The sequence below is a fragment of the Cladophialophora yegresii genome, assembly GCF_000585515.1.
Source record: "Cladophialophora yegresii CBS 114405 chromosome Unknown aczIN-supercont1.5, whole genome shotgun sequence".
Lineage (NCBI taxonomy): Eukaryota > Fungi > Ascomycota > Eurotiomycetes > Chaetothyriales > Herpotrichiellaceae > Cladophialophora > Cladophialophora yegresii.
Window position 1 is genome coordinate 3,192,419 of NW_006913049.1, and position 13,554 is coordinate 3,205,972.

Sequence of the window (13,554 nt, forward strand, 5' to 3'; positions counted from 1 at the left end):
CATCTGAGAGTATTGCGATTGCTGGTAACCGAGAGTAGACTTGTCTTTTCCTCTCAGCCATCATGTATGGCGCAGCCCGGCATGGGCGATGTGCTCTAAGGGCAATCCGGTCTCTCCCTCCAGCTTCACAGCTCTCTGTCCGAACACAACTTGTACCTTCAACATTCAGATCTATCTCAAGACCTGTCGCGGTCAGCCATTTCTCCTCCAAGTCGCAGTATCTACAACAAGCCCAAGCGTATGCTGAAGAAAATGCTCGCGCTGAAGATTTCGGCGCAGAGGACATCTCAGCCACTAAGCGAGAATTCACCAGGTTTCAAGAGCTCGGTGATGCTGGCATCATCGATCAGAGAATTATCAACACACTCGTCAGTCAGATGGGCATACATACAATGACAGAAGTCCAGCGGATGACCATCAACGAATGTCTCGACGGTACAGATGTCATTGCCCAGGCTCGTACCGGAACAGGCAAGACTCTAGCTTTCCTCATGCCAATCGTCCAACGAATGCTCCGAGACCCTGCGTTCGGCCGAAAACAGCCCTCGATAGGTGATACAAGAGCCCTCATCATCTCCCCGACAAGAGAACTAGCCGAGCAGATTGGCGAGGAGGCAAAGAAGATTGTGCGAGGCACTGGTGTACAAGTCCAACTGGCTGTTGGCGGCACTCAGAAACAATTCCATCTCAAGTTGATGCAGAGACAAGGCTGTCATATCCTGGTTGGCACGCCTGGAAGAGTCAAGGATCTGTTGTCCGATCCTTACAATGGGCTGAGCATGGAAAACATACAGACCTTCGTGCTGGACGAGGCTGATCGGTTGCTCGATATTGGCTTTGCCGATGATATCAGGGAGATCCAGAGTTACATGCCGAAGCAGACGCGACAAGATCGTCAGACCCTGATGTTCTCCGCCACCATGCCTCGATCCGTCGTCGGTCTGGTCAGAGAGACCATGAAGCCCGACTTCAAGTTCGTCCGCACCGTCGACCCAGCCGAGGCCGCCACGCATGAGTCTGTACCTCAACACATTGTTTTCTTGCCTGGTCTACAAAACCAACTCCCAGCTCTCACGGAAATCGCCTACAAAGCAATCCAGGCCCATAAAGAAGATCCGGAGAATAACATGCCCTTCAAAGCCATCGCTTTCTTCCGCTCACTCAACGAAGTCAAAATAGCATTTGAAACTCTTCGCAACTTCCGTGACCCTTCAGCAAGGGGTGGCCTATTTGCGCCGCACCCACTTGCGCCCTGCAAGATCATCGAAATGTCCTCCCAACTCGACCAGCGACAACGAACAGCCAACTCGCAGGCGTTCCGTCAGGCCGAGTCTGCAATCCTGGTCTCCTCCGACGTGACGGCTCGAGGCATGGATTTCCCCAACGTCTCCCATGTCATTCAAGTCGGCGCCCCACACAGACGAGAAGATTACGTTCATCGATTAGGTCGGACCGGGCGCGCTGGAAAACCCGGTCAAGGCTGGCTTTTGCTCCAGAATGACGAGCGCAATGATTACAGACAGTTGGCCAATTCAATCCATGCGAAGAATATCAGCGAAGACGATAGCCTGGAGACTGCCAAACTCGACATGACCCAGCCAAGCCAGCTTTCAGCTCAAACTGCTAAGATCATGCAGATGGTCGAGTCCGGCGTGAAACAGGTGTCGAGAGCCGACAAAGCGAGGGCGTACCAGAGCTTGTTGTCTGTGCTCAACCAGGGTGGCAATTCATCGAAGCAGGAGATTGTCAACCAGGTTAATGAACTCGCTACTTACGGATGGGGACTCGAAGCACCTCCCTCGGTGACGCGCTCATGGGCCGACAAGATCGGTTTTGGCGGCGTTCAGGGCCTGCATTTCCGAGAAGACACCGGCTTTGGTGGCACTGGCCGCTTCGGTGGTGGTGGGAGACGACAAGTGTTTGATGAGCGCGATCCATTCGGCCAAGACGCTGGCGGCCCAGGAAGGGGCACGTTCGGTGGTGGGCGGTCCTTTGGTGGACGAGGAAGAGATAGGTTTGGCGAACGGGATGGATTTGAACAGGATAACCGCGGGTTCGGGCGAGGGGGCCTTGGTGGTGGACGATCATCGGGTGGCAGGGGTTTTGGCGGAGATCGAGGGTCGCGTTAATTGATGGCCGGCTCCGACTTGAGGGTATGACCGACGGAAATCGAAAGTGAGAAACGCCCCGGTGTGGCCGTAATACCATTGCGCGTCTTGGGCTTCATTTGGCACGAGAAGACGACCATCTGGGAAGGCGACACTCACCCATCGGCTCTGCCCCACCGCGGCCGGTCCGGATTGTCCGAGAACTCGCGCACAGCGTTTGCCGACGGAACTGAATGCAAGACTCACCTCATTGCACTTTACTTCTCATGTGTGTTTTACTGTCATTTGCATCGAAATGGAGAATGGAGCTGGGGGAGCAAACTTGCCTGGTCTTGCCGTGGCGCAGGAGAAGGCAAGAGGCTATCATCTCGAAACAATTGGCACAGACAAATACCCCGTGTATGACTGGTTTGCGGTGAGCCGGTGGAAATCTCAAATCCCTATTGTGACGATATGTGTTGTCCCCAGAGTCTCTTGGTTCGGGGGACTGTGTACATCTAGGATGGAAGTGTACAATCGTGAATGTGAAAAGGATCATTCTGCCGGTGCGGCCTAATTGGTGCTCCACAGCCTCGCACAGGGTATGGAAGGAAGGAATCGGGAGCAATGAAAGAGGACGAAATCAGGAAGGTGAAAATAGACCTCACACCTTCCATGTGCGGACAACATAGCACGAAATCTTATGAGAATCTCCTCTCGCGGCATGGCATAAGGACAATCTCGATAGGCATTCCAGTGCGTTTGCTAGGCCACAACATTTTCCAATGACACGGCGAGAGCACCGAGCATCAGGCGGGTGTACGGAATACGTGGTACGGTATTTGGTCGATGTGCATTCAACTATGCCTCAAAGTCCAGACGGTCGCAATGTCTTCTGGATCACATTTGCATTTCCGTACCGTACTGTGCCATGGAGTGTATTACGAAGTAGTTTGCGGGTCTTGCATTGAACCGTATCTCGTGCCAGGCAGGATCTACCTATGACTCCCGCATATGCTTATCACTCCACGAGGTCTGGCGTCCGTCAAATGACACTCATATGGGAGTAGGAGTTCTAGTGCGAGCTTCGCCACTGCTTGATCTCCTGCTCGCTAATCTCGCGCAGCTGAGAAACCTCGGCCGTCTCGCCTGTGATGGCGCCCTTGACGATCTCAATGCCCCGTCCGACACTCCATCCCTTGGGCAGCGCGTACGTCGCCGTCAAGGCCTTGACCTTGATGATGCCGATCCGGGGATCGTTCTCGCTTCCGTCGTGGACCCCGTCACCTTGATCGCCCAACCAGGTCTTCAACGTCGGGGTGTAGTATTTCTTGACGGTGTCGCGGTCGGTGATGATGCTGGCGGTGCCGGAAATGGAGGCCCACGCGCCGCTGGGTGTTAAGAAGGAGATGTTGACGTGCTCGTCCGAGTTGAGGTCGTCGGTCTTGCCGGATTCCGTGTTGGTGTGGAAGAGGTAGTCGACGCCGCCGGATTCCTTTGGGAAGACAACAATATCAGTATGGCTGTGCTTTTTGCCTACATTTGCATAACACGGGACTATGGGCCAAAACATACCTGAGCCGCTACTGCCATGCATCTTGATACTAGCAGGCCGGAGTCTGCGATGCGGGTGGTCATCATGCCGAACTTGGAAGACTTGACGAAGTCGCTGAGGGCGTTGATCTTCTCCTCGGTGCCGGGCTCATCCTTGTTCTTTTGCGTGTATCTGTTGGACCATGCCTCGTGTCAGCTTCTGCGAGATCTCTTGAGGGAAGACAACTGCGGTAACAAGTGTCATGACTTACGGATCTGAGGATGCCATGATGATTGTAGTTTGTGATTTGAGTGTGAGTTGATTAGAATCTGAAGTCAGGTCGAGTTTGAAACCAATAGATGAGGAAGAGTTTAAGAGTCTGAGTGCAAGCAAGGGAAGAATGAAGTAAATGAGAATCGCGACTGAAGTTATGTGGGAGTCTGCCGTGAGAAAAAGTGACGTCGATGGGGTAGGAGATGGTACGAGGCAACACGCTCCGAGGGCAATCGCGTCAACCGTGGGGTAAGCGTGAAGTTTCGATCATGCTCAAGAAGCTTTCGCTCGACGATTGAGGGGCTCACAACTGCCAGAGAAGATGGTCCAGGTACAGCTGCGTCATTGATATATGCGGCTCCCGCTTGCCCAATCATGCAGGGCTTCTTTTCTCTCTGTTTGTTTGCGAGTCTGAAAGGAGCTGTTTACCGGAGCCGTCTCGGCTGCTGTTTGACATTGTCCAGCAGCGAGCCATGGTCCTTACACCTCGTGGTTGACGACATGTCGTTGCTTCGACTGGTAAGGCTGATCGGATTGTCGTCCGACCCAATGACGTCAACACTCGTGCACCCAAGTGGTGCGAGGCTCGTGAGGCCCCCAGAGGCAGCTCAGGCCTCTTTCGCTGGGACCTGCATTGCTACATGTTGAGTTCAAACTCAACTAGCGAGGTAATATTAGCCCATCGTAAGGCGGGTAAGCAGATGACGTTGGAGAACTCGCTCGTGTGTTGAGCTCATCTACTCATCTGACCTGGTCAACCAGAATGGACAGCGCAGACGAGATGGTACCTCTTCTATGCTTCCTCCCACCAAGCCTTCGTTTTCGAAGCTGCAGCGCAGCTGAACAACACGGAGCTCGCTCATCATGATCGACCGGATGTCCCGACATGCGTGCGATGCCGACGTGGAGAGTGTTCAGGTCGCCGGAGTAGCGTGCTCGAGGGGAAATCGGCCGGCCAGGGAGTCATCCAAAGCCTCGAGTGAGCCTGGAGACGTCGTTGTCCTGTTGCTGTAGGTGTTCGGCGATGCGTCGGTCAAACGGTAGGGATGTCGTTCACCACAAGATTATCATCTCAGTGGTAGCTTCAACTCGCCCACCAAAGACAGGTAGTGTTGTCAGAATGATCGCAAGGATGATATGGTGTCGGTAGTCAACCCGCTCAAGAAATGATTCCCAGTCTCCCCTCCCACTCGTCTTCCCTCTTGATACCTCCGTTCCTCTCCTCCTTTGCAGCCCTTCTCTTCTCGTTCCTCTTCCGCCTCTTCTCCTCGCGCTCCGCCTCATCCCTATCCTCCGCTTTCTTGATCCTTTCCTTAATATCGACTTCCCCAGCCAAGCGATCTTCTTCCTCCTGCTGTCGTTTCCTGGCTTTCAACATCTCCAGCCTCTCACGCACATCCTGGAGCGTCGCGCGTTTAACCTCTCCACTCTGCCCGGTATTCACTAGATGCTGTTTCGAGTTTAAGTGCTCAATGTACTGCACGTTGTCCTTGTACGTCAAATCACAGGCCTCGCAGTAGAAGCCCGCGCCTTTGCCTCGTTTGCCCACGCCTGCGCCTGCGGGCACCAGCGTGGATTTCCCGACCATGCTCGCGACATCGAGTCTCGAACCTCTGGCCGAGGTGGAGTCCAGGGTCGAGAAGTCGACGGGCTTGTGCCATTTCTTGCCTTCTAACTTGGCCTCGTACCGGGCCTTTGCCTCCTCGCGGCGCTCTTGATCTTTTTGTTTGGCCTTTTCGGCGTATTCGGCGCGATCCCACGTGCGGCGGAAGTCGGTATCGCTGGCGGCGGTGGAGCCGTAGGCAGATTTGCGCTCGGCCATGATGGTGTAACCAGCTGTAGAGAGGAGGACCGCGGACAAGAGGCGTGGAAGTGGAAGCCGTGGGTGACTGGAGTTCGGACTATGCGTGCGCCGCACGGGATCGGGACATGGTCCAGAAATTAATTCTCCGACTGCCTGCGTCATTTGAACCATTTCCGGACATGTGCCTGCCCTGAGGTGCAACTTCAGCCTTGTGAAACGTCCTCCTCTCTCCCTCGACCAAGACTTCCACCACCTGTGGACACTATCTAGGTATGATGGAATCAGTATCTGGCATCCGCAGCGTGATCAGTGATGACTCCGAGAATCACTACAGAGAGGTTTCGTGGCACAGAACCTCGACTTGACGTTACCAAGCGAGTTCGGAGCTTTGGTATCTTCTCACCTTGTCGCCGTTTGGGAAGGAATACGTATTGACCTATTTGCAAGGCAATTACACTCCATTAGCGGTGGTTACCAAGTCGGTGCTCCATTGAAGGATGTCTCAAAGAGTTTCTACCTCGAAGTACTTCAGCCTCAGATGCTTCTACCCAAGAAGCTGCCATGCATTTCTCGCTGACTTATCAAAGCCCTTGTTCAATGCTCAAGTGTCTGATATGTCCTCCAGAACCACAACTGCTCTCCTCCGCTCGTGCATGCGTGACAGCATCACCTATGCGCGACTGGACGGAGTGACCCAGAAAACATACATACATGGCTTGCTCAACCTGACTCCCGTATTGTGTCCATTAAAGCAATCACTTGGCGCAGGCGATGCTCCGGAACGTGAGCATCTTGAAGCCTGGTTTGTTCGGATTGTTGACGTCGAAATAGTAGCCGATCTTGACTGGAATGTTGGTATTAGTCGGCGGAATAGTATGGATGTTGACCACATTCAGGTTCGCGTTGACCGTTTCATCACCACTCGGGAACATTGTCAGGCCAGTAACAATGAATTTGATGTCGTGGTAGCCGTATCCTTCGGGGGAGATTGGCGTAGGCCATTGAGGAGGGCACAGGTAAATGAAGTTGACCTTCTTGTCGGAGATTCCCTGCGAAGTTGGAAGGGTGATGTACGTGTGGAGATATTTGCAGAGTGGGCTAGCTTTGGTCTGATCACCAGCGTCCTTCACACTGATCGTCACATCCCAAGTCATTCCACAGGGCGCGCCAAACGGATGAGGAGTGATGTCGTAGATGCCTTGCCCAGAAGTGCTGGCGAGCTCAGCGCTGTCGACGGTTGCATTGCGTGGAACGAGGCTGTAGCCGTCCGGGCCTTGAAAGGGTGGGATTGCTTTACCGTCGACCACGCTGAACAAGACAAGGGACAGTGTCGCAAGAGTGAACTTCATCTTGGGTCTGTGGTGGTTTGCTTTGGCTGAACACAGGTTTGAGGGACAGCCGATGACTTGGATGGCTGGAACGGATTGATGGCGAAGGAAAGAAAAAAGGTCGGAGAGACTGATACTGAATGTCTCGAACGCTGACAACTGCCACTGCCTCGTGCCCATGTGAATATTCGCGATCACAGTGACAGGCGGGATGGCTTTCGTCTGCTTCACTAACATCAAGCTTTCACTTACCAAAAATCACCCAGCATAGGCGAAGCCGTGAAGCGTTGTCACGCAGTCATAATGCCAAGTACTGGCTGGCCTGGTGAACTTTTTCTCAATCTTCGCACCGCTCTAAGGGCGCGTATGGTATGCCCAGCTCAGGCAGGATACAATCCTAGGGGGAACAGGTGCGCACTTTCTAGCATATTGCAACGTTCGCTGGAGACAGTTCCAAAGGTCTTCGACTTCCGCTTCATGGCCGAATGCACCCGGTAGCTGCTGGGAAAGGGACCGACGACTGAACGGCATTTGCTAGGGGTCAATGGGCATGCTTGATGAGGTTCTTCCCTGACCACAGATGATTGGCCACAAGATTGAGCTGGTGTTCTGCGACCGAGGGAAGCCCAGTGAGGCTCATGAGCCAAGCTTTGAGTATCTCATATCCGCTACAGGCATAACCTGCACTTCCATACCGCAGACAGACTGGGTTCTCACCCTCCACACTCCACTCTTCATTTCTCTGCCAAATACACGACGGGGTCATGCCTTCGGCGCTGTCATCTTGTTCGAAGGTTGACGAACTCTCTTGCGGCGGCTCCGAGCAATGCGCTGGAGGCCGTGAGCAATTACCGGTTCTACCGATGCAGAATCGGTGCCACCTCAGTGGGTACCCTCGTGCCTAACCTGAAATGGAGGACGTGGGTGACTTAGCGGCGATTGCGCTTTATCGCACCAGGCGCGTGAGGCTGTGCGGCTGCCCGTGACGCCCGGTGCGGGGACGAACGCTGTCGGATTGGGGTAAATAGTCGCGATTCAGTCAATTTTTGTCTTCTTCGCGGACTGATTGAGCTCTGAGCGCATCACCAACACAGGATGGCGAAGAAAGGGTCGCCCTTCGATCTGTCAAGATGCGCAAGGCCCAATATCCTCAAACTACGACCCTACAGGTGTGCTAGAGAGTAGGTGCTTTCTTTCCATCAAAAGATCCGCTTGTCTGACTCATGACTCAAGTGACTACAAGGACAATGGAACGAACATCCTCCTCGACGCGAACGAGAACGCCTATGGTCCGGGCTTGGCACTCGATCGAGATGGTATCAATGGTGGAGGCGACGGGCCGGAAGCGAAATACCAGGTCGATTACCTAGGCCTGAACAGATACCCTGATCCTCATCAAGTCGAACTAAAAGAGCTCTTCTGCAAACTGCGGAATACGCACAACCACACGGACAAGACCCTGCGGCCCGAGAATATGTTCTGTGGAGTCGGCTCTGATGAAGCCATCGACGCTCTGTTGCGGTGCTTCTGCGCACCTGGGAGAGATAAGATTTTGACCTGTCCACCTACGTATGGCATGTACGCAGTCAGCGCAGATGTGAACGACATCGAGATTATCCATGTCCCCCTTAATCCAGACGACGGCTTCCCATTGCAAACACAGCAAATTTTGGACAAGCTCTCGGAGGATCCTACAATCAAGATGGTTTATATTTGTTCTCCGGGGAATCCTACGGCAGGGCTCATTCGCAAGGAGGACATTCAACAGGTCCTTCAGCATCCGACCTGGAATGGAGTCGTCATCGTCGACGAGGCATACATTGACTTCTCGCCAGAAGGATCAAGTCTAGCCGAGTGGGTACTGGAGTGGCCCAACTTGGTGGTGATGCAGACACTGAGCAAGGCATTCGGTCTGGCCGGCATCCGACTCGGGGTGGCCTTCAGCAGTCCCGAAATTGCAGCTTTACTCAACAACATGAAGGCGCCATATAACATTTCAAGTCCGACGAGTGCTATTGCAATAGCGGCGCTGCAGGAGGGAAACTTGAAGGTCATGCGACAGAACCGGGAGAAGATATTGCGGCAACGAGATAGACTGTTGCAAGAGCTACCACGAATACCTGGGATCGGGCGTTTCCGCGGGGGGACAGATTCGAATTTTCTGCTGGTTGAAATACTCGATAAGCCACAAGAACAAGGCGGACAGCCGGACAATCCGACGGCTCTTGCTTTATACGAAACAATGGCGGGGCAACGGGGAGTAGTGGTGAGGTTTCGAGGCAAAGAATATGGCTGCAAGGGCTGTCTACGGATAACAGTGGGCACCGAAAACGAGGTTGATCGGTTTCTGGCTGAGGTCAGATCTGTCTTGACTCAGATCTACTCAGGCTCATTACAAGGCCCTCAGGTCAACGGACAAAACAAGCGCGAGGCGGAAGCAAGCAAGGTGATATCATAGTAGAATTAGGGACGGTAGACGGCACCTAAGCAGATCTCGGGTATGGCTAAATCTCCATGTGGCCTCCGTCGTCCATAAGCGGGAGCAGCCTTCCTTTCCCTTCCCCTGCCTCCAGTGCTTAAACTTCTGGCCTATGCCCAAAACCGACACAAAAGAAACAACACCCTCTTTGCCCGCACCTGTTACACTGTGCCAACACAGCAGCGTACACACCAAATCCACGAGCACCAATCTCCGCCACTCTCACGCTCACCTGCAGATCTACTCCGATTTGCCTTGCAGCCTGAATCCGAGTAGCCTCAGGAAGGTGCGCAGGGACCCTAGATCTGCTGGCCGTCGCGCCATTTTACCCGCCGTGCGTGTGCCTCAGGGTAGCCCAGGCGACAGGCCAATCGCGACGGACTGTGCCTGCAATTGAGCGAATGGTCATGAAGTGAAGAGACGGCTGCTCGCTACAGCCACTTGGTGTGATACCCTGCAGCTGGATCTCATCATCTGCCTCACCTCCACTGCAATTTGTCTCTGGCTAACTGCGACCCTCTTGCACGACAACGCTTCAGCTGTCCTACCCTCGGCCGCATCGAACACGGTCAGGTTGCGAACAAGTCTAGCTGATTCCTGTGCTCTCACCTAGCCCTCACATGCTTTCGATCTCTAAGGCTATCCACCTCGATCCTGCGGAAATATGCCAGATGAACGAAGGAGAAAGGAATTGATCGTCACGATAAAACTGTAAGAATTGCTACATCATGGTCAAGGCGGATATCAAACGGGACTACTATGCGGACCTGGAACTGGCCTCCAACGCAGACACGGAAGAGATCAAAAGACAGTTTCGACTTCTGGGTAAGGCAACAAAAACTCGTACTTGTCCGAGCCTCACTTACAGGGCGTAGCGAAGCAATATCATCCCGATCGCAACCCCGGCCATGAAGTCGAAGTCGTCCCCAAGTTCCAGGCCGTCCAAGCCGCGCATGAGATCCTCAGCGACCCAGTAGAGAAAGCCAAATATGATGCTGGTCGGGCAAGGCTCGCGGCTAAAATCGCGGCTGCGAATACGAATTACACCTCTGATCCCTACAGCTACACAAGGCCAACCAATCCTAAACCTGCTAAACAGCAATCTCCCTTTCCACCACCGCCCAAGTCGACAGCACAGCGCCCGCCCCAGCCGCCGAATCAGCGCCCACCGGCGTCAGCTGGTGCCGACAAGTTCAATGCCTTCACCCGTGGTGCGCCGTCATGGGATCGGGCAAAGTACGACGAAGCGAGAGCAGAGGCTGCTGCTAGGGCATTTCCCAACTTGAGACCTACGTCGTCTGGACAACCCATGCCACCACCGCCCAGGTCGACACCCCGGGCTCCAACTGCGCCCAAATCATCGTCCACTTCGGACATGCCCCATGTTCCAAACGTCCCGCCGACAAGTTTCCCCGGCATGTCGAGGACAACGAGTTCAAGAGGGAGCTATCAAGCCGCCGACATCCAGCAAGGTCCTCGCTCGGCCTTTTCATATGTGTCCGGGACACGAGGGCCGCAACAGCCCAATCCTCATATCAATGTGCAAGAACCCTACTCCATGCGATCACCACCAGTGTCAAGGGTCAGACCCTCGGTGAGTCCTCTGCGCCACACCAGATCTTCAGACTATGACATGAGGTATGATCTTGGAGCACGTCCACCATCAAGATACAGTGGTACCGGAGGAGAGAGAACAGATCTTCATGGGGACGGACTGCACCGCTCGTCAAGCGTCCGTAACTCGCCCATTGATGATCGAGGTCCATTCGGCAGGTCGACAGCTCGATTTGAGAATCTGCCTCGGCATCGCAGCGCAAGTCCCGGTATGAGAGGTGGCGATAATGGAGATTTTTCCGAGTCATCGAGCAGTGAGGAAGAGACGTTGCATATGAATTCGCGGCCGAAGGCTCAACCTCGATCAACCCGGCCCCAGATGCGTTCAAACCTTAGCTACGACATCTCGAACAACCCTGGTTTGACGGGTCAATATCCCAGTACTAACTACAACAGAATTGTTGACGAGAGCCGCTATCAGTATCCTCCGCCCGAACCGAGGGAGCCCAGTCGCAAGCCCTTTCCGGACGTGGCCTCCCTGGACGCGGAGAAGCCCAATGAGTTGCACGGCGATGATGGAGGACAGGATAAGCCCGAGTATGCTCCCCCTACGATGGATTCCCACGCATGGTCCCAAAACTTGAGTCGCAGTCACAGAGGGTATTCTTTCAATGGATTCCCTCCGTGGGCGGTTCCCTCAAGCGTCTTCCCCGTGACGAAGCCCCTCGGGAAAAGTGACATGCGCCCGAGCAGCTATCGTTTTCTTCACATGTGCAACAGTAGAGCTGACCAAGATGTTAGTAATGCGTCTGTCCATCCGAATGCGCAGTCCACCTTCGACGCGGCAAAATGGCATGACGAGCTGAAGTCAGACAATATCTTCCGGCCTGACGAGTCGCAAATGCGGAAATCGCCGTCGAAAACCAGTCGGCCCGGAAGCAAACCGGCAACGGGCAGGGGTAGAGCTCAATCCAGAACCACAGAGGATCCATCCCTTCCCACGATGTCTCCAAATGGCGGTAAGCACACAGCATTCCAACCTGGAAAGCTGGCAGACGATTTCGCCGCTCGAGCGACAGGCAAATCGAAGACCACGCGCGTATCTCCTGATTCAGATTCGTCGGTGGACTCTCGAGATCGCTATGTGGTGGTGGAGGAAGACGCAATGGACGTTGACGCACCCCCGACAAACGGGCCCCATCCTACCGTCCCCAACGGTGTTAAGGCCGCGGCGACCGAGTCACCACGTGAGCAAAAGCGTCGATCTTCGCACGGAGGAGTTGATCTGAAAGACTTCACTCAGCAAGCACCATTTGCATCAACATCTGCGGGCCTTGGAAGCTTGAAGGACGATCTTGAAACCCATCTACCCTTCGAGTCTCGCGCGGCAAAGGATGTGAACTTGAACCGGACCGTGTCCGCACGGCTTCGAGCGCTGAATCTCCCAAAACCACCAAAACATGTCGTTCCGCCCGCGGATGATCGACTGGATAAGCCGAACTTCGACCAGTACGTGCAGAACATGCAGAACTATATGCGCGAATGGAACCACTTCAATGCCAAGATGATCGAGCATTTCCGCGCCCGTCAAGATAAGGTCTGCGGCACCATGAGCCAGAACTGGATTGCACAGTTCGGTGATGGCCCCGACGCGGAGGCATTAGAGAAAGACGAGAAAGGAGATAAGCAGGCGGGCTACGCGGCTTATATGCAGTGGTTGAAAGACGACGGACAGTGTCGGGATTGGTGGGAGGAGGCGAATGAGAAGCACTTGAAGTGTTTGGAGGATTTGGGGAGGGTGAGGGAGCTGGCGAAGAAAAAGTTGAGGCCTGCATGAATTTGACGCTTATAGTTTCAGGTTGGAGGCCTCTAATGCTTGACTTTCTGGGTACAAATTATGTGGCTTTTTGCAACATCTCAGAACGAGCTTGGTGATTCCGGGCACCGGGCAAAGGGCGCGGCAAAGGTTTGAGGCATAGCCGGATACAGGCGGCGGACTTGCGAGTTCCGACATGCGTCGGTTGGATGGTCTCTAAATGATGCGGATACCCTGTTAGCATGAGGCATGAGGCATAGAGATCTTGAGCATCGGAGGGCATGGACAACTGACATGATGATACTGCTTGAATCTCAAAAGCGAGAGCTCTGGCTTTGCGAGCGGAATCGATCGCAACCCCCCCGTCCTTGCGTACATGTACACTCCTCTTTTGAGCAGAACACGCATTGCGCTGTGTCCCTCCTGGTAAGTGGACGTGGTGGACGGTCCGCAATGCTTACCCTCCTACCATATTGCAAGACGCGGCATCGGCGTTGATCACTTTGATCCGTAGCTGCACAGCAAATCAATGTGCTCTCAGTGCGCGACTGCGCGCTCATCCCTCTTTGTGGACATCTCGAAACTACCCATGCTGAAACAGCCTTACCCGCCTTCGAATCGACTTCGCGGTCCCACGTGAGCGGCATGAGTTCCTTACGGTCCTCGACGATTGACCAAA

General features: G+C 54.1%; 6 protein-coding genes across 6 annotated transcripts; 3 read left to right on the plus strand and 3 right to left on the minus strand.

Annotated features, from left to right (window-relative positions):
• Positions 1-62: 62 nt before the first annotated feature.
• On the plus strand, positions 63-2,129 carry A1O7_07880 (uncharacterized protein; the record flags this gene model as incomplete). The annotated part of the gene is made up of 1 exon (XM_007761876.1): positions 63-2,129. The coding sequence occupies one exon, from the start codon at positions 63-65 to the stop codon at positions 2,127-2,129; it is 2,067 nt and encodes a 688-aa protein (XP_007760066.1).
• Positions 2,130-3,162: 1,033 nt separating this feature from the next.
• A1O7_07881 (protein bli-3) lies at positions 3,163-3,909 on the minus strand (the record flags this gene model as incomplete). The annotated part of the gene is made up of 3 exons (XM_007761877.1): positions 3,163-3,582; positions 3,663-3,813; positions 3,893-3,909. 3 exons carry the CDS (start codon positions 3,907-3,909, stop codon positions 3,163-3,165), a joined length of 588 nt encoding a protein of 195 aa, XP_007760067.1.
• Positions 3,910-5,053: 1,144 nt separating this feature from the next.
• Positions 5,054-5,716, minus strand: A1O7_07882 (uncharacterized protein; the record flags this gene model as incomplete). Its single annotated transcript, XM_007761878.1, has 1 exon — positions 5,054-5,716. One exon carries the CDS (start codon positions 5,714-5,716, stop codon positions 5,054-5,056), a length of 663 nt encoding a protein of 220 aa, XP_007760068.1.
• A 737-nt stretch (positions 5,717-6,453) lies between these two features.
• Positions 6,454-7,047, minus strand: A1O7_07883 (uncharacterized protein; the record flags this gene model as incomplete). The annotated part of the gene is made up of 1 exon (XM_007761879.1): positions 6,454-7,047. The coding sequence occupies one exon, from the start codon at positions 7,045-7,047 to the stop codon at positions 6,454-6,456; it is 594 nt and encodes a 197-aa protein (XP_007760069.1).
• A 1,074-nt stretch (positions 7,048-8,121) lies between these two features.
• On the plus strand, positions 8,122-9,484 carry A1O7_07884 (histidinol-phosphate aminotransferase; the record flags this gene model as incomplete). The annotated part of the gene is made up of 2 exons (XM_007761880.1): positions 8,122-8,207; positions 8,260-9,484. The coding sequence occupies 2 exons, from the start codon at positions 8,122-8,124 to the stop codon at positions 9,482-9,484; spliced, it is 1,311 nt and encodes a 436-aa protein (XP_007760070.1).
• Positions 9,485-10,233: 749 nt separating this feature from the next.
• A1O7_07885 (uncharacterized protein) lies at positions 10,234-12,896 on the plus strand (the record flags this gene model as incomplete). Its single annotated transcript, XM_007761881.1, has 2 exons — positions 10,234-10,330; positions 10,381-12,896. 2 exons carry the CDS (start codon positions 10,234-10,236, stop codon positions 12,894-12,896), a joined length of 2,613 nt encoding a protein of 870 aa, XP_007760071.1.
• Between the last annotated feature and the right edge of the window lie 658 nt (positions 12,897-13,554).